Source organism: Trachemys scripta, chromosome 12 (assembly GCF_013100865.1).
Source record: "Trachemys scripta elegans isolate TJP31775 chromosome 12, CAS_Tse_1.0, whole genome shotgun sequence".
Classification (NCBI taxonomy): Eukaryota; Metazoa; Chordata; order Testudines; family Emydidae; genus Trachemys; species Trachemys scripta.
The window spans coordinates 8,649,955-8,668,659 of record NC_048309.1 but is presented as its reverse complement, the minus strand read 5'-3'; the positions used below and the strand labels follow the sequence as shown (position 1 = coordinate 8,668,659).

Genomic DNA, 18,705 nt, shown 5'->3' with positions numbered 1-18,705 from the left:
GCGGGGGAGTGCTGGGGGCTTTCCATAAAGAGCTGGGTGAGCCCAGTTGGAAGTGGGGAGTTCTTATTTTCTAGGAGCAGCCCGGAAGAAGGCTGAACTTCAGAATGGGGAGAAGAGCAGACAGGCTACTCCCAGAATGAACTGGGTCTGACTGGAGGCAGGAAACCTGATGAGCGGCACCTGCCTGAACTGCTTAGAAAGGGGAGGAGTATGCCAGCCCTTGGGTACTGGGGATGTTTCAGGCATAAGAACCTGTGATGAGGCATGGAAAGACTACAGCATTTGAGGTGTGTCTGTGAGGAAGAAGTGGCTGGGCTGAAGGTTTGGTTGTTTTCAGAGTTTTGGATGGACTTTAGTAACAGGCTCCGAGGCCCCAGAAGGGGCTGGACACTGTAAAGTGGTCTGGTTGCTGGGCCAGGCCTCTCCTACAACTGAAGTAGGACAAAGCACCGTGGGGGAAACTGAGGCAAAAGTTGCTGCAGCGCTATATGTGAACACAAGGGGGTGGGCTGGGATAGCAGCTTTGCTACTCAAACACTCTGATTTTACTAGGACTGCTTGAAAAGTTAGGGGGCTACTCAGCGTAAGGATGTGGGACTCTGGCCCTTCGTTTAGAAGAGAAGGGGAACCATTGCTCCATTTTAAAATAACGGGAGCGCACAGTGAATACTGAAAATGTGATTTATTTATTTATTTATTTATTTATTGTATTTGGCTTTTCAGGGGAAGAAATGTTACTTTATTAACAAAAAATTTACCTGTTTGATTATTTGTAGTGCAGTAGCTCCTAGGAGCCCCAGTCATGGGCAAGGACTCCTTTGTACAAACACAGAACAAAAAGATGGTCTCTGCCCAAAAGAACCTACTATCTAAATAATACAGATAACATTGCTAACCTCACAGTCCTTTCCGGAGCAGTTCTTAATAAATCTGCCCTGATACCTTTGTCCTAACTACACGTATGTACAGTTATTGCTGAAACGTGAATATTAAGGCACCAAATCACACTAATTCTGAATTTATAACAAATTTGCTTTCCAGCCTAGTCTGCCCCGCAACAGTTTTCCTTTGGCCCCATACTTTGTCTTCAGTCTCCTTTCTTTGACTCAAGGGCTTTGGTCCAACTCCAAGCTTTTGTTCCTACCTACTTCTCTGATTCAGCAATGTCCCAAGGAAACAGGTGCCGTTACTGAATTACGGTGCTGCCTTTATTGCTTCCTTTAATCGACGAAGTGTTGCTGATGCCCTAATTTGACTGTTCAATGTACAGCGCTTGACCACACCACTACACATTTTAAAGGCCACCTCATAACATCCAGGATGGATAGAAACCACTGGCAGAAAGTAGAATTAGATTCCTGGTTTGGCATGTGTTTTCCCTCCTGTTGCAGAATGAGGTGCAGTATAAATATAATCCAGAGGACTCTGTTTTCATTCCTCGCATGGTCATGATACAGGGAATTCCCCTAAATCTGTCTGAAATGCACCAGGGGGTATCCCACTTATGCCAACCTGTTAGGGACCCTATAAACAGCTAAAATAGATCCAGTGATTACCGAGTAATGATCTGCAAAAGGCAAATGTCACACTGAGTTTGTATCCACTAAGTGTGTAGAGAAGCAGCAGGAGAAAAGATGATACTGTTGCAAATGTAGGCCCCAAAGTAAGTGGCACATTGTGCCTGTCCCTTATTCAATTGCCTGGGAGTAGGGAGAGTACAAGGTGACCATTTGCCTATATGCACCCCGAGCACAAAGGTTAGGGACATGCATAGTCCCTGCTTTTGGGGGAACACAGGGATTGCACGAGGTATACATCACTCCATAAAGGATGATAAAGTGGAGTGATGCCCCCACACATCCCATCCACGCTGAACCGCAGAGCTGGTTGGTTGTAGGAGAGGACCGCACGCTGAGGAGACAGCTCCTGAGGCAATGTCTCTCCCTGTGTTTACAGCTGTACAGCGTCCTCTGCCCTCAACATAATTTGGCCCTACATAAATAAAAGACAAGAGGGCCCAAATCTGCATTCCATTCTGGCCCTTTCTCCTGCTCCAGGGAATGTAGCAAAGGGAGGGAGTGTGGGTGGAATGCTGTTGCCTTGTAGCAGGTCCTGGTGTAGAGTAGCATAAATTCTGCTGATAGTACAAATAGCCACATTGCAGCCACCATCGCACCTTCCCCTCTTCCTGCAACAAACGCAGTTCAGGTAGAACAGAGAGCCAGGCTCAGAATATGGCCTGAAAGAAAATGAGGTGGGGGGGGGGAGATTAAAGTGGAACTCTCAGTATTAAGAGAGTAGAAAGGAAGGATGGTCCAGTGGTTAAGTCATTAGCTTCAGCCTTTGGAGACCTGTGTTCAAGTTCCTCCTCAGGTACAGACTCCCCGCATGACATCAGGCAAGTCTCTCTGTCCCTTCGTTCTCCATAGGTAAAATGGGAGTAACAGAATCTCTACATGGATGTTGTGAGGATACATACACTACTGATCGTGAGGTGCTCAGATACCATGACAATGAGGCCTGTGTAAATATCTAGATAGATAGATCATATATCTCCGAGCCCAAGGAGTTAGCTAAGCGAAAACTCTTTCACAGCGAAAAAATGAAATTGTGAGCTGGATTAGCAATTAGTATAATTAAGCTTCCATATTTACATTCCACATTTGAGTTGGGCATTAGATCCTTGCACGTTCAAAAGAACATGATAGATTGCTGGTGTTTATAATTGATCGTTGTTGCTATTCCTGAGAAATTCTTAGATATTTCAGTCAGAAGAATGAACAGGTCTGGCATTCATTCTCACCAGACTTTGTTACAACATTTGTCTCACAGTTTTTGAAACAGCAGAAAAACATGTTCAACTTATTTAAACAACACAAGAGAAATTAAGACCGTTAGAACACATCAACAAATGAAGATGAAAAAGAGTTGTTGGGTTTTTATAAATAAGATTGTTGTTGAGAGGCCCTTTTTGAAATTCCGCATAGCAAATTCAGAGACATGTCAACAATGTATTCTAATGTAGGAAAACATCATCAGGGCAACAAGGAAGCTAGTCACTGTCTAGTCACCTGCCAGCAAAGACTAAAAAGGCTGGTACTGCCTTGCCGAGCTGACACTAATTATTTCAGTATACACAGAGCTTTGGGATTCGTGTTAATTCTCAAGTCTGTCTTTAGTTCAGACGCGTTCCACTGTGTGAACTCAGCAGAGCACAAATTATTTGACCGTTCCTTCATAATCTGTCCCCACACTCACATGCCAATTATGTAAACTGATCCAAATACCTGCTCCTCAGAGGAACCCCGCTTGGGAACTGCAAACCAATTAAAAATTTAAAAAAAAAAAAAAAAGAAGTATAGACTTCCCCATAGCTAGCATCTGATAGGCCTATTCTAAAGACACTCATTTCTGAATATTTTCTTTATTTAATACTGCCTCTTATCAGTGGTTGAGGGAAAGCATCTGTGATGCTAAAGTAGAAGGGACCCTATCGGAAATATTGTACTTCATGAATGGTTTACTAGTGGTAATGTCAAAAGCACCTACTTTATCCTAAAACAGGGGTGGGCAACGTTTGGCATGCGGCTCACCAGGATAAGCACCCTGGCAGGCCGGGCCAGTTTATTTACCTGCTGATGGGGCAGGTTCGGCCAATCACGGTCCCCACTGGCTGCGGTTCGCCGTCCAGGGCCAATGGGAACGGCGGGAAGCCGCAGCCAGCACATCCCTCGCCCGTGCCGACCCCTGTCCTAAAACAGACTGGAAGTGCCTCCAAGAGCCATACTATGATGCTGTTTCCTTATTCATCACTTGCTAAAGTTAGTGCTCTTCCAAATGTATCCCAGTAGTGATCGGCAAAGTACTGATGCTACAATAGTGGTGGTGCTTTTGAGTAAAGGCATACAAAACCATGGCCATATCAGGTCCTAAGGCTGATCACTATAGTTACCAGGATTAGTGTTAGAGTTGGTTGAAAATTTTCTCACGCTGAAATTTTTTGAAGGAAAATGGGCTAAATATTTTGAAAAATTAGCTCATCATTAAGGTTTGTGCTAAACATTTTTTCCAAATTTCTCTCAAATACATCAAACATCATTGAGGTCAATGGGCATTTTGGGTGCACAAGGAATACAGCATCACAGCCAAGGTCAGTATCCACCCAGATTTTAAAATGGTAACCTATTTTTAGGCACTATTTGCATCATCCAAATTTGCACTCATATTTTTTTGAGCCAGCAGTGACTTGCAGGTGCAAATCCAACTCACTGTGCACCTGTAAATCAAATAGTGTGATGTCTAAATAATTTAATTTGCCCACATAATTAATTAATTATAATCTTTCCCTATATATCTTATTCCATGCAGCACCCCACAGTGAGGAAAATTAAGTAAACCGATCAATGTAACTTTTGTGGCAGGAGTAAAATTATTGTGCTACTCATCACTAATGTGTAAATATATTCTGCGGCCCCAGTCCAACAAGGCACTTAAGCATTTGCTTAACTTTTTGCATGTAATTAGTCCCACTGAAGTCAGTGAGGCTGCTTATGTGCTTAAAGTTAAGCATGTGCATGTTTGTAGGATTGGGCCTGAGTCACTTCTTAAGAAGGCCTGATATACATTATAGAACAGGGATCGGCAACCTTTGGCCTGCGGGCCGGTTTGTTTACCTGCTGTGTCCGCAGGTTCGGCCGATCGCGGCTCCCACTGGCTGCAGTTCACTGCTCCAGGCCAATGGGGGCGGCGGGAAGCGGCATGGGCCGAGGGATGTGCTGGCCACCACTTCCCGCCGCCCCCATTGACCTGGAACGGCGAACTGCGGCCAGTGGGAGCTGCGATCAGCCAAACCTGCAGACGCGGCAGGTAAACAAACCGGTCCACCAGCGTGCTTACCCTGGCGGGCCGCGGGCCAAAGGTTGCCGACCCCTGTTATAGAAAATAGCTGGATGCACAAGATAACAAAGCTCTTTACTTTGTTTTCAGAACTCACACACTTTCCTGGCTCTAATAATTTTTCTACAATTTGATTTTTTGCAGAATGGCAAAAAGATTGAGAAGCTTGGGAAACTATAATTTTTGTCTCCACAAACATCCACATATGGACCCTCTGTGATTTTAATGAGAATTTGTAACGCTCAGGTGTGATTCCACCTACTTCACCAATGGCAATGGCATTTTCTGTAAAAATAAATAAATAAAAAGCCAATGTTTGCCGGGAGGAAAATCAGTAATTTTCCTAAATTGGCCAAATGCAAAATTCTTCAATCTTTATCTCAGCTACCTTTTGTCTTTACAAAAACCTGCAATAAAACAAAATACCCCTCACAAAACCTTGAGAACCGCCACACGCACTGAAAAAGAAAATGATTTACAGGCTGTGAAATATTACAACTTTTCGCATACACCTTCACTGAAGGCATATGTATATATTCCAAATCAAGTTCTGTTTAAAAAACGTTATTTTATGTACAGAATGAAGGATCTGTGATAATTAACCTTTTCAACACCAGAGCAGAAGAATTGTCTAGGCCTGATTAGTTAGGACAGGCAGCTTACTTCCACAAAACCATATACTAAAAGGTATTGGTACTCTCTTAAAGCCAATGAGCAGCTTAACGTTGTACAGTGGAGTTAAAACATCCTTGTGGAGTTTTGTTATTTTTGTTTTTTTGTTTTCCCAGTAGATTATATTTAGTCAAAAATTGCAGACTTCTTTATCCAAGACACTCATAAAGCTTTCTGCAATTGGTATAATGAAGACAATATATTCTGGAAAGCAGTTTGATTTGGTAATGACCATTCTATACATTATTGAAAATGAAGTGGCAGCAAAGATGCCAATAAAGTCTATTATGCCTCGGTGATGCAGAAATGTTTACTTCATTTTAATAACAATAATTTTTACAGCGACGCATTAACATTCCATGCAAGCAAGCATCACCGTGGCAATAGTCCCAAGGGGTGATTTTTTTTTTCCCACTTGGAAAGAACTAACTGCATCTTGCTTTCTTTTTCCGCCAAAACAGCAAAAAGGGAAGAAAAATGCATCTACAGATCTTGCACCGCAACCGAGTGACACATTAATACCGTGGCGCCAGCCCCAGAACTCTAACGGGCTGAGAAGGCAAAAGAGAGACTGGGTCATCCCACCAATCAATGTGCCAGAAAACTCAAGAGGGCCCTTCCCTCAGCAGCTGGTTAGGGTAAGTGCAACTATTGAAAGAATAATAATAATAATAATGTGGTTGGTCTGGTACAATAACAGGTGCACTCCAAGTCTGTAGCATGGGAGAACTGGCATCAAACACAGCCTCATTTCTCTCTCTTCCTGAGCCAACGTCTCTCCTGGAGGTAAAGCACTTACGATCTGAAGCAAATACAAGTCTTCCCTCCCCTCAAATCCAACTCAGATGGAGTTTAATCACCTCCTTCTAGCTAATCCTGGGGGGAGAAGTTGGCTCCACTCTCCAAAATGGCAGGTTGCCAACCCTCTCAACTGGATAATGACTGCAGGTGTGAAGCCAGGAATGGTGACTCCTAAGTATGAAAGGGTGTTACATCCTGAGCATCCTTTCTCAACTATCAGTCAGAGTCAGGATCCAGATGTACATTTGCCTGCCTCAGAAGGGAATTGATGTAAAAAGCTATATGAAATCCTTCATTAACTAGCTCAGACACTACATGTTGCTCGTTTCTTCCCTTACTATGGTGTTCATAAAGATCAGCTCATAGCCCCATGGGACATTATGTTGACATTTGGATGACAAAAATATGGACTACAGGATGCATTTGATTGCTGTTGATAAATGTAGCAAAATTACAAATGCATGTGACTGTTTGTTTTATGAGCTCTGATTTTGGTTTCCGGAAAGGAAAAATACTAGCTGTCAAAAAAAATGTAAATAAAATGAAGCCTCACTGACTGATATTTTATAATTCTTCCTTTAGAAGAAAATTGTGACATAATTGCAGAATTTAAGAACTAATTTTGAAAAAGCAGTGGTGTGTAATTTACATCCCTTGTCAGGAAATTCACCCCGCTCTTCTTGAAACAATGCTTGCCGAGCCCTTTCCTGGATTAAAATGAATTGCTGTCATTACCTGTTCCACACTGATTAGCTGATACTTTGCATGATACTTGGAAAGAAAGAGCAGTTTGCTCAATCCCACAGAAGTATCAGGAAACTTGATAAGTCATATAATGTCTGAAAGAAGCGCATTCACAACCCACCAAAAATCAGGTGCAATTGTGTTGTTGGTACAATATCTCTGCAAGGAGCACAGAGCCAATCTGGGATAGAATATTATTGACAGTCAGATATTTTAATACCTGATTTTGTTTTTAAAAAAGAGGCTTGAATTTCATTCACTTTGTTGCACACTTTTGCAGATACTGTCACACTACAGTTACTGTGATGTGGGGTGAAAAATAGTACTCAAGGATTTATGTAGCCATACGCATGTGCAATGGTATTTGTTGCACATATGAACGTAGGTGCAGAGTACATTTAGAGCATAGGCTTCTCTTTGTGAAAATCAGGTCCATGATGTACAACACAGTATTAAGGACCAAACTGTGCCTGTCAACTGCTGAGGTGCACGGGTGGGGGGAAGGGTGCAAGAAGCCTTCCCTGGCATTCAGAATCTGGGCACACTCTGGCCTTTTAATGTGATGTCCTATTGATTGTAATTTGAGTTTCCCAAAGGAATTAAAGGGAGAAAAACTCAATAACTCAAAAACCTCACTAAGCAAAATGGATAGTTTGGGTTACTTCTGAATGCCTGTCAGTGTTTGAGTGCTACACAGCAAGCAGGCTAATTGCAAAAAGAGGTCATCCCCCCCACATTGCCTTCTTTATGAGTTTGGCTGAAGAGTGACAGGAGGCTTTGGCTCCAGCTTATTAAACCTTGGCATATGTTAATGTTATCAGGTTACCTACTGCAAATGTATAGGTTCATCGTGGCTAATATCTCCCACATACTTGTTGTCGTGGTCTGGAGATAAGATTGTAGAACTCCAGAATGTGAAGTCATGTTCACAAATAGGGAAGGCAATTGTTATCTTTTATATCCGTACGGAGGAGTAAATAGTCACACCTTAAAGAAACACCAGCCTTGGGGAGAACCAGCCAGACACCGCAAACCCCCTCATGGCTTCAAGATCTGCTGTGCAGACAGTAGTACAAAAATAAAAACAAAATAAAATAAATGAAATCAAAATTTGGACATGAAGGGGAGGAAATGATTTAAAATACTGTGATTTTTTTTTCTGCCTCATGAAGTGAAGAAGGAATTATAATGGAAGGGAAAGTCACAGCCTAGCACAAATGACACAGCTTGATTGAACATGAGAATGCCTGATGTTTCTGGTTTGTGTGTTTGATATTTGATGGTGTTTGGTCTCATCTGCAGGATCCAGTCCCTCGACCTATTCGATAGCCCCTATAAGTGGGGCTTGAGTGAAGTGAGCGCTAGCATGTGTTAAAGGTTCACCAGTTAGACTCTGCCCTTTAATTGACGAGAATAGGACAACCCCATGTTTTCAAAGACCAGAACTGTGTGCTTATTTCAATCCACATGATCTTCAGATTGCCCTAAGGCATTCTGCTGTCTAATGGAGCTAGGTGAACAGTTCTGGTCTGATTTCAAACACTCTTGCTGATTGGGTGTTGGGTTTTTCTGTTCCCATCTGTTCACATACTAGAGCAGAAAGAGCACATGAAGAAATACAGCATTGAGTCCAACGTGTGAAAAAAGTGCGTGTCAGAGAATGCGATCAGTTTTGTAAAGCTTTCAAAACTAGCTGTAGTTCCTAGACCCTGCACTTCCCTTTGGTCTAGAGAGCGCTGTCTGAGATTACATTTTAGATGCAAGTATAGCTAATGAAAAGTTGTTCATCCATTATGATATCTATGAGTAGTTTTGTATATCCAAGACGAAGTGTCGAATGATATGAAAACCTGAACGTTAAAAAAGACCCAACCTACTAGATGTATATTTTTATCCCACTGCTTGCTGGATTCTGTTTGGATTTTTATAGGTCAGACTAATTTGAAATGCATAGGTAAATCTTTCGTGTGCCCTCCTACTCCTGCTTGCTATTGTGAAGGGGAAAATTCCATTTTATGGAAGTTGATTAGTTACTTGTCAGTATTTTTAGCAAGGCTGTGCCTGAATGAAGTTTAAATCATAGCAATGGTGAATACAGCTTGATGGGAGCCGTGTAGGGCTGCATTTCGAGCTATCTGGTTCAGTTGGGATCAGCTGTAATTCTCTGCTCGTTAAACGTTTCATTCTGGCAAAATGAAAAAGTAAAACAAAAAAGAACCACTCCTCCCCCCCCCCAAAACTTCTATAAAGTTATTCCTGGGAAGGGCTGGAGGAGGGAATAGAATTCTTTCTGGTAACTACAGAGTTTTGTTTTGTTTCTTTCAAAGAACATCATGTCTGTTCATATGTGTCAACCACTAAGAAGTTTGATTGTGTTTAGGTCGAGGGGAATACAATAAAAGAGAGAACAAATATCTGTTTGGGTTAGAGTGACAAGTATGGAAAATCAGGACAGGGAGTGGGGGGGTAATAGGCACCTATATAACACAAAGCCCCAAATATCGGGATTGTCCCTATAAAATCGGGACATCTGGTCACCCTAGTTTGAGTTTGGCTGCTAAGAAAACATTAGGAATACAGAAGCAAATTATAGGCCAGATCCTGAGCTGGTATAAATCCATGTAGTTCATTGATCTGATCCTGTGTGAATGTGTGAATAAAATTCGCAGATGTTAAGGCCAGAATAGACCACCAGGGACTATTGCATCATCGCCCATAGAATTTCAGCTGGTCTTTCCTACAATGAAGGGAATCATCCTTCCATTCTATGTAAGCGAACACTATTGAACCCAATAACTGGGGCTGGAAGTAGAGCATATCTGTTTGAAAGCATCCAGTCTCAATTTAAAAACTCCAGATGATGATGAATTTACCACATCTCTTGGTAATCTGTTCCAGTTGTTAAATACGATCAATGTTTAAGCTGGATCTTATTTCCAATTTGATTGTTTCTAATTTCAGCTTCTAGCCATTGAATCTTACTATTTAGTTTGTCACCTTAAAGAACCCCCATAATATTAACTACATTTTTTTTGTGTAGGTACTTGCAGTTCACAATGCATTCAGAATTCCAGCCCATGTCATTCACTGTTTGCGCACTGCAATACCATACAAGAGAACTGAATACAGTTCCTAGCTACCGTCTTTTGAGTATTGGCCAACAAGGAGTGAGTAAACTCTGGTACTAGGAGAGTACAGTCGTGGAATATGAATATTCCTCCAGTTGTATGGGAAGGGACTGTCATTTGACAGAACTCGAACCTAATGGTATCACATGAGAGTGATGAAGTACTTTCTAGCCCATTACTAACCAAAGAGGATATTAAATATCTTCTATTAGGGATAAAGATTTTTAAATCAGAAAACCCAGATAACTTGCACCCAAGAGTTCTAAAAGAGCTGGATAAGGGAGATTTGTGGCGCAATTTTTAATATACCTTGGAATATCAAGAAAATTCCAGAAGAATGGAAGAGTGCTAACGTTGTGCCAAAATTCAAAATGGGCAAGTAGGATGACCCGGGTAGCTATAGACTGGTTAGCCTGACATCAGTATTGGACAAAATAATGGAAAAGCTGATATGAGATTCAATTAATAGAGAATTAATTATATTCTTATCCTTTAATATATGGTCAATATGGTTTTATGAAAAATAGGTCTTGTCAAACAAACAGGATTTGATTCTTTGATTAGATGACAAGTTTGGACAATTAAAGGTAACTGCATAGATGTAATATGAACATTTTACTTAGTATTGCACAACTTTCTGATTACAAAATTAGCACTATACAATATCAATAAAGGAACCCGTTAAATGGATTAAGAACTGGCTAGCTGACAGAACTCAATAAAGAAGTTGTCAATGGGGAAACATTATAGAATGGGGGTGTTTCTGGTGGGGTTCTGCAGGGAGTGTTACTAGGCCTGACAATATTCAACATTTTCATCAATGATCTGAAAGTAAATGTAAAATCACTGCCGATGAAATTTGCAGGTGACACAAAGATTAGTGGAATGGTAAATAATTATGAGGACAGGGTAGTTATACAGAGCAATCTGGGTCAATTGGTAAGCTGAGTCCACTCAAACCAAATGCATTGCAAGACAGCCAAATGCAAAGTTATACATCTCGAAACAAGGAATGCAGATAGTATGTACAGAATGGAGTGCCGGGGGCTGTATCCTGGAAAGTAGTGACTCTGAAAAGGCTCTAAGGGTCATTGTAGACAAGCATCTCTACATGCACAATGTGGTGCTGTGGCAAAAAGAGCTAATGATATTCTTGGATGTATAAACAGGAGAGAAGGGAGTAGGAGTAGGGAGATGGTTTTACCTTTATATATGGCATGAGTGAAACTGTTACTGGAATACTGCGTACAGTTCTGGTGGACACATTTTTTTAAAAAATGTTGAAAAATTGTAGTGTGCACAGAAAAAAGCCAGAAACATTATTTGAGGGCTAGAGACATGCCTTAAGAGGAGAGATGTAAAGAGCTCATTCTGTTTCATTTCTCAAAAAGAAGATTGAGAAGTGGCTAGGTATGTGTGTATACCTTCCCGGGGAGAAAACACTGGGTCTTAGAGGGCTCTTTAGTGCAGAGGAGAAAGGCATAGCAAGAACCAGTGACTGGAAGCTGAAGCCAGGCAAGTTCGAATTAGAAACGAGGCACACATAAGAGTGCATCATACAGAAAGCAGAACTCCTCCAAATCCACAAGCATTTTGAGATAGAGCCCTGCCTCTTTCCCTTATTAGAGCACTGGACACCGTCAACTCTGCCCCCTTGTGTTTATGCACTGTGGTGCAACCTTTTATTGCATGATCATATACGGTATGACGAAGTGGGTGTTCACGCACGAAAGCTTATGCTCCAATACGTCTGTTAGTCTATAAGGTGCCACAGGACTCTTTGTCGCTTTTTACAGAACCAGACTAACACGGCTACCCCTCTGATACGCATATACAGTACTGTTTTCTCCACAGGATCTAGGCCGTATTCACTGTGTGTGTTGGATAAAGAATGAGGCAGTACTGCATAGTGAAATGGCCCTGAGACCGGGGCACCCTTTCCTCCTATGCTTCAGTTTTTGCATTGTGTGTCATGAAACAGCTTGGTCTTTGTAGCACCAAACCTCATTTTCTGCAGAAAGTGTCTGGTGTATAGTGAGCGAGGCTGGGGGTTTCTAGAAGATGGTTGGTCACGAAGACCCATGAGATTTGGGTTGTATTCCTGCCTCTGACGCAGGCTTCCTGTGTGACCTACCACAAGTGACCAACGCTTGTTTAGGGGCCTGAATGTGGATTTAGGAGCACGATAAATTTGTATCGGTATTAACATTATTAACGTTCGTCAACTTTCCATAGACATATTATTAACTCTTATTCATAACCTGTACGGTTACCTTTACAAGACCCATTTGTGTCTGGGCAGTCTCTAATCATCGATGCATTTATTTTGTAGATGCCTATTTATGAAAATCTTGGCTTTAATCTCTGTGCCTTGCTTCCCCCTCTGAAATAGGGATAATTGTTCCCTCTCTCACAGGGATGCTGTGAGGATAAATTCTTTAGTGTTTGTGAGGGGCTTGGATGCTATGGCAATGGGAGCCGTAGTAAAACCTGTAAAGAAAAGAACTCTCTATTCTGAACAATATGTGGATGATGTGGTAAATGAGGCATGGGGCCACACGCTGAACAAGGAGGAGAAAGTATTAAACAGTTGCCTCGTTCCCTGAGTGCTCTCTCTCGTGCACTGAATGAGGCCTATGGAAAAAATAGTATGTTACTGTGTAATAAAAGACTGTCTCATAATGTATGTGCACAAGGGGGTAGAATCAAGTTGCCCATTTCTGGGGTTCAACTTAACTACATACACTGTCAATGTATTAAAGCTCATCTTTGTTCTCCCTTGACCCAGTTGCTCCTGTTTGACAGCCCAGTCCCCTTGTTTCAGGGGGAACATCTGCTGCAAAGAGCCCCAACAGGCCACAAAGGCATCTGGGGACTGGTGTGGCAGAGAGGTCTCCTGACCTCACTCTCATTTATCTGCTACACCAGCAGCAGAGCGGGTGGTGTTAGAGCTTGTGTGTCATGTCCATGCCACCTCAGTAACTGCCTGTACTGAGGTGATCCTCCAGGGTGTAAGATCCTGATTTTAGGCTTTAAATTAACTCTAACTCCAGATTCCACCAGTATTTGTGGTGCAAAGTGGTTGTACCACACCCAAGAATCTGCCCTAATTTGGGCAGACAACATTAACATGGTCTTTTCCCCAGCCTACACTTCACTTTACACCCCGCACCTTCTTGTGAAGTAGTTTCTTTGTTGTACAGAATTCCTAATAGACCCTCTATTAGCTAGGTTTCTTACCACTGTGAAATTGACTATTTGGACTTCTAGCTGTAAGAGGGATACACAACACATGGCATTTGTCTGCAGTCAAGAGAAGGTTTTTTGAACAGAGGCCTAGGAAAGGCTTCCCAAAGGGACATCAGACTGTGCTTCCCTTGAGGGAGGGTAATGATGGTCTCAGTCAAGAAAGAAGACCCAGTACTTTCTTGCTACTCTTTGCCAGCCATGAAGAAACATGGATCCAGCTCTCTGGTTGCAGCCAGGAACTACCCCAGCACTTCTGTAACTTCAGTGAGTGTCACCAGTTGAAACTCATGCATTTGGCCACTCCAGTCTTCGTTATGGAGTCTAGAGGCAGCCAGCTCAGTCCAGACCCGATAATGAGAAGAACTTGACCTCATCACTGAGTTATGACAGACTGACTGGGTGAGGAGGAGGCAGGGCCATTTTCACACCATGCCTACACGCAGTCTGGCCGGACATGGAGGGAAGCATGTGCTGCACCTCCCTAGAGGAGAAGCTCCATCAGGCATCTTCCTGTGCTGTGATGTCTCTCCTGCCGCTGTTGTTGCGGCGATGCAGAGCCTAACCGTCTGCTGCTCGGGGCTGTGCCTTCCTGGCACCATCCAGCCCAAAATCTATACAGAAAAAGATTAATAAATAGCAGCAGGACTTCAGTTTTGTTAAGCACAGGCAGCCAAAGCCCCGAGCTGTGGTGTGGGATTGTAACATGCACGTTTTGTTACCAGAATAAGACCCGACGTACCCTGACTGAATGAAGAGAGAAAAGTGATTTAACATACTGCTCTTCTTTTGACATGTCCATTCAAAACTCCTTATAAAAAAACAAAAAAGACAGAAGAAAGTAGGTTCCTAAATATGCACCATAATATATATTCATAAAACTAGAAAATGTTCCTCCATTTGCATTCTCCCCAGAGTACCAAGACTAGATGTCATTTTACATTTCCCGTCATTTCACAGAAGCATCAGGCCGGATCCTCAGCTGGTGCAAAGCAGCATAGCTCCATTTAAATTGATGCAGCTACACCGATTTACTCCACTTTGGGAATTGGAATCTGGGCTGAAGAAAGCAGAAGCCCAATGTTCGAGCGGGCATTACATGTACACACACGCAGCGGTAGAGATTGAAAAGTGCAACTACAGCATAAATGCTCCATTTGAAATTTTCTTACAACAGCATTCAAGCCTATACTGTAATTATACATATTGTATTTCCTTGTATTCAGACCTTTGGGGAATTTATATTGTCCTTGCTAACGCCAGAGGGACTGGAAAAAAGCAGTCATTTAATGATTCAGCTGTCTTGGGCTCTATGATTTAATCAATCATATGAAAGAAATTTTTAGGCCCTTTGTGTTTAGAGTTCTCTTGTCTGAGCAGAGAATGTTCCCTTTTTGAATTGCTTTAATAGCTGTATTTATGCAGCTGAAAGTTCCTTAAGAAATGAAAGTAAAATCAAATTGCTGAGAATGCCTAGATAATTTATTGGAGAATATTCAATTAGAATATATTAATATTTCAGATTTCCATCATTAATTTAATATTCAGAGATTTAATTTAGTCGTTGAATTGCTGTAGTGCCATGCGGGGGTGAGCTGTTAGGCTGAGTGCTTAAAACACCTGCCACAAATGGGTGACTCTCAGTTTGATTCCCAAGAGCACAAATGCTTTTGCACTGATACAAGTCTTGCGGCAGAAACCTAGACACTAAATCTTTCTGGGGCACTGAATTTTCCATAACTGCAGAATGGAATAATATCTTCAAGGAGAAATACATGCAATATCTTATTTATTTGTGGACCAAAGTTCAGTCTGGGGAAAAGATAAATGAGGTGAGGTTCCAAATTTGACTATGTATTATTGCAGAATTTCATTTTTCCTATTATTATTAATATTAAGGTAGCATCTAGGAACCCTGCTCTCAGATCAGGGCTCCGATGTGCAAGGCACTGTACAGACAAATTGGGAAAGAGGACAGTCATTGCCCAAAAGATTTTACATTGGTGTCCCTACAAAATTTAACCTATGTAATTTTTGTGTCTGCAAATGACTTGTGGGCACATATATATCCATTTACATGATTAACAACCAACTTGTTGGCATAAATCTAGTAATATGCCATGCAAGGGCTAATATATGTGCCTGAAAGTCATTGCCAAGCAAACTATGGGCCTAAATGTTGCAAGTACACATAATGCCATGCGGGAAAGGGGCAGGGCACGGAATTGGGCTTAATTTACAAAGTGCTTTACACCCACTAATGATCCTCAGTGAAACTGGGATTGGGGGGTATAGACTGGTATGCCATCCCCACCCTGCGCACTCTTGCTGGCTGAAAATTATCACCATACTATTACTCTTTTTGTCTGTTTCATTGGGGGTGAATGCTTGAATGCTGTTGTAAGAAAATTTCAAATGGAGCATTTATGCTGTAGTTGCACTTTTCAGTCTCTACCGCTGCATGTGTGTACATGTAATGCCCGCTCGAACATTGGGCTTCTGCTTTCTTCAGCCCAGATTCCAATTCCCAAAGTGGTATAAATCGGTGTAGCTCCATCAATTTAAATGGAGCTATGCTGCTTTGCACCAGCTGAGGATCCGGCCTGATGCTTCATTGGGGGTGGGGGGCAGGGCTCCACTCCAGGAGCTGATCTTCCCAACCTGCCTCCATAAATAACAATTATTATCCTTGTTTTGTAGATGAAGAAACTGAGGCAGAAAGATTGAATGATTTGTTCAAGGCCACAGACACATTTATGGTGAGAACTCTCTGAGTATTGGCTCCCAGTTCTGTGCTCAGCTTCCTAGATCACATCCATCTCAGGATGGGTTTGTTTATTGTTAAGCACTCTGAGAACTTTGGATAAGAGCAACCCTATATTCTGGTTTTATAATGTGTATATCCAGTTATTTATCTCATTCTGTTTTGAAGCTGACTGCTAGATCTTGTCTCTCTGCTCCTCTAATGCAGAAGGGTGGCATTCACTGAGAGGTCAAAGCTGTCTATCCAGCATGATCAATGACTAAGTGCCCATTCCTTGATTGTTCTGAACTGATTCGTACAGTCACACCCTGCCTGGTAGATCCAGTTCTAGATGAGTTCATCGTGAAAAATGGAAAAGTGGGGAGAGCTGAAAGATAAATACCCCTCCCTCAAGAAAATTATATCAGGCGTACTGTAAAGAGTTTATCAATCGCTCTGAGAAGCAGTTGGATATAATAGTCCATAGCACATATTGCAACATATCGTTATATTTCCCATCCTTTTAAGAATGCGAGACAAGTCTAATAATCATTCAGTACAGCTGTCATTATGTGTAGAGACAAAGACAGGAAGGCATAGTCCGTGCTAATGTGCACTGCTCATAAAAGCTATTCAAAATGTATAAAGTCAAAGTGTGTAGAGGGAGGGTAGGTTAATTCGATAAGACAAAGGGTTTTGCTTTGCTGATGCTTTGCCAAATAATAAATAAATAAAAAGGCCGAGACACAAGATGAGGCAAAGAAATCTCAATCTGTCCCTTTGTTGGAATAATTCATTTCTAACACCCCTCACCCATGTTGGTGGCAGGTTGCTGTGGAATTAGATTTCTTTGCTGACTTGAAATGGATTCTTAAAGAAACGGAGGAACCTGAAAGATAGTGCCGTTATACCCTCGACGGCAAGACTGTTTCTGAAATGTGCTGTTTTGTGTCTGTATAGCTTAGGGAGAGCAGAAGAGACCACCCACCTTTTTTCTATTACATCTGTTTCTTCTTTCTAATCTGTATTGCTGACGAATTAAATCCGGCACACTGGAATTTCAGATGTCAGCTTTTAGGATTCAAAGAACTTACTCTTGGGTTAATTTTAAGCCTTCGCTACTGGAGTTAATTGTTTTATTTTTAGCAGTTGAGATTTTCAGTTGTGAAGGTGTAAATCCTTTTACAGCCTTTCCTAATTCAGGCTGGTTGAGGTTTGTAAGCCAGGTGGTTAGATGATGGGCCACTGAAGTGTGGCTGTCTAGCATTTGCCATGGTTTGATTAAAAACTCTGGCTTGGTCTACACTAGGAACTTATGTAGGTAAACTATGTCACTCAGGGGTGTGGAAAATCCTAACCCCTGGTATAGACAGTGCTATCTCCATGGGAGGGCTTCTCCCGATGACGTAGCTCCACCTCTCGGTAAATATTGTCTTCACAAGCGCTACAGTGTCGCAACTGTGCTGTGCCACAGCCTCATTTTAAGTGTAGACAAGCCCTCCCTCTTTTTGCAATTGTTCTTGATGAAAGTTCCTGTGGGACAGCTAATCACATTTTTGATTAAATTTGGTATTTGGTCATGTCGTCCACTTGAGACACTTTATATGCACACACTGAATAATCAGGCAACTGCATTATATTAAGGGACACATTTGTGGCCAACCTCAAGGCAACTGGGGCTTGATCCTGCACAGTGCTAAACATGCTGGTCATGAGTCAGTAAAGCTTTTAAATACCTGCTTAACTTTCATCCCTTACGAGGTCCCATTGACTCCTCCAGGACAACTCCAGGGCTGAAAGTTAACCATGTGTCAGCCAATGTGGTCAGCACTATGGCACGATTGAGCTCTTCACAAGCACATTCTGTGTTGTGCACAAAATAACTTGCCCATGCATTTCAAGGATTTAGGGACCACGTTGCCAAATCTGCACATGCAAAGGGATGTTTGCATACACAGTGTAAACGTGCACCCACTTTAGCAAGTGCCTTTAGTTTCATTTCCAAAAATGGACACACACAATCAGAAGCCAGCAACGAAAATTTGGCCCTAAGGCTGTGATTTATGCCCATAAAGTTAGGAAAAGCTAAGTTTAGAATGTTGCCATTAACCTATAGAATCTTGTGCTCGTTTTGTGTATGTTTAGCAGCATGCCGATGGACTCCCCATGTCTGGAGATCCTTGTAATACTGTCACAGGGTGAGCCGGCCCTTTAAGAATGTTGGGGCTCAGACTCAGCTGTGTCAGGTTTAGCCCACCTCCCCAGGTGTAGGGGATGAAAATACAAGGACTAAGAACCAGCCTGCAGGAGGATATAAGGGCAGCCTGTGGTCATTCAAGAGAAAGACTCCATGAAAAGCAAACTGGGGAATGTGTCCATGCTTCATTATAGTGTGGAAAGACCAATGGGGAGGTCTATGCTGTGTAACTCTTCATAGCTCCTAGCTAGAAGGCTTGGGGGAACCTAGCTAGGAAG

At 42.1% G+C, this 18,705-nt stretch overlaps 1 protein-coding gene across 1 annotated transcript in view; it reads left to right on the top strand.

Moving 5' to 3' along the window:
* The window catches only part of CDH4 (cadherin 4), a 658,708-nt gene that overhangs the window by 422,365 nt on the left and 217,638 nt on the right, over window positions 1–18,705 (top strand). Inside the window, exon 4 of the mRNA XM_034787039.1 lies at window positions 6,030–6,206. Within this exon, the coding sequence (XP_034642930.1) occupies window positions 6,030–6,206 (177 nt within the window). The remainder of the gene's footprint in view (window positions 1–6,029; window positions 6,207–18,705) is intronic.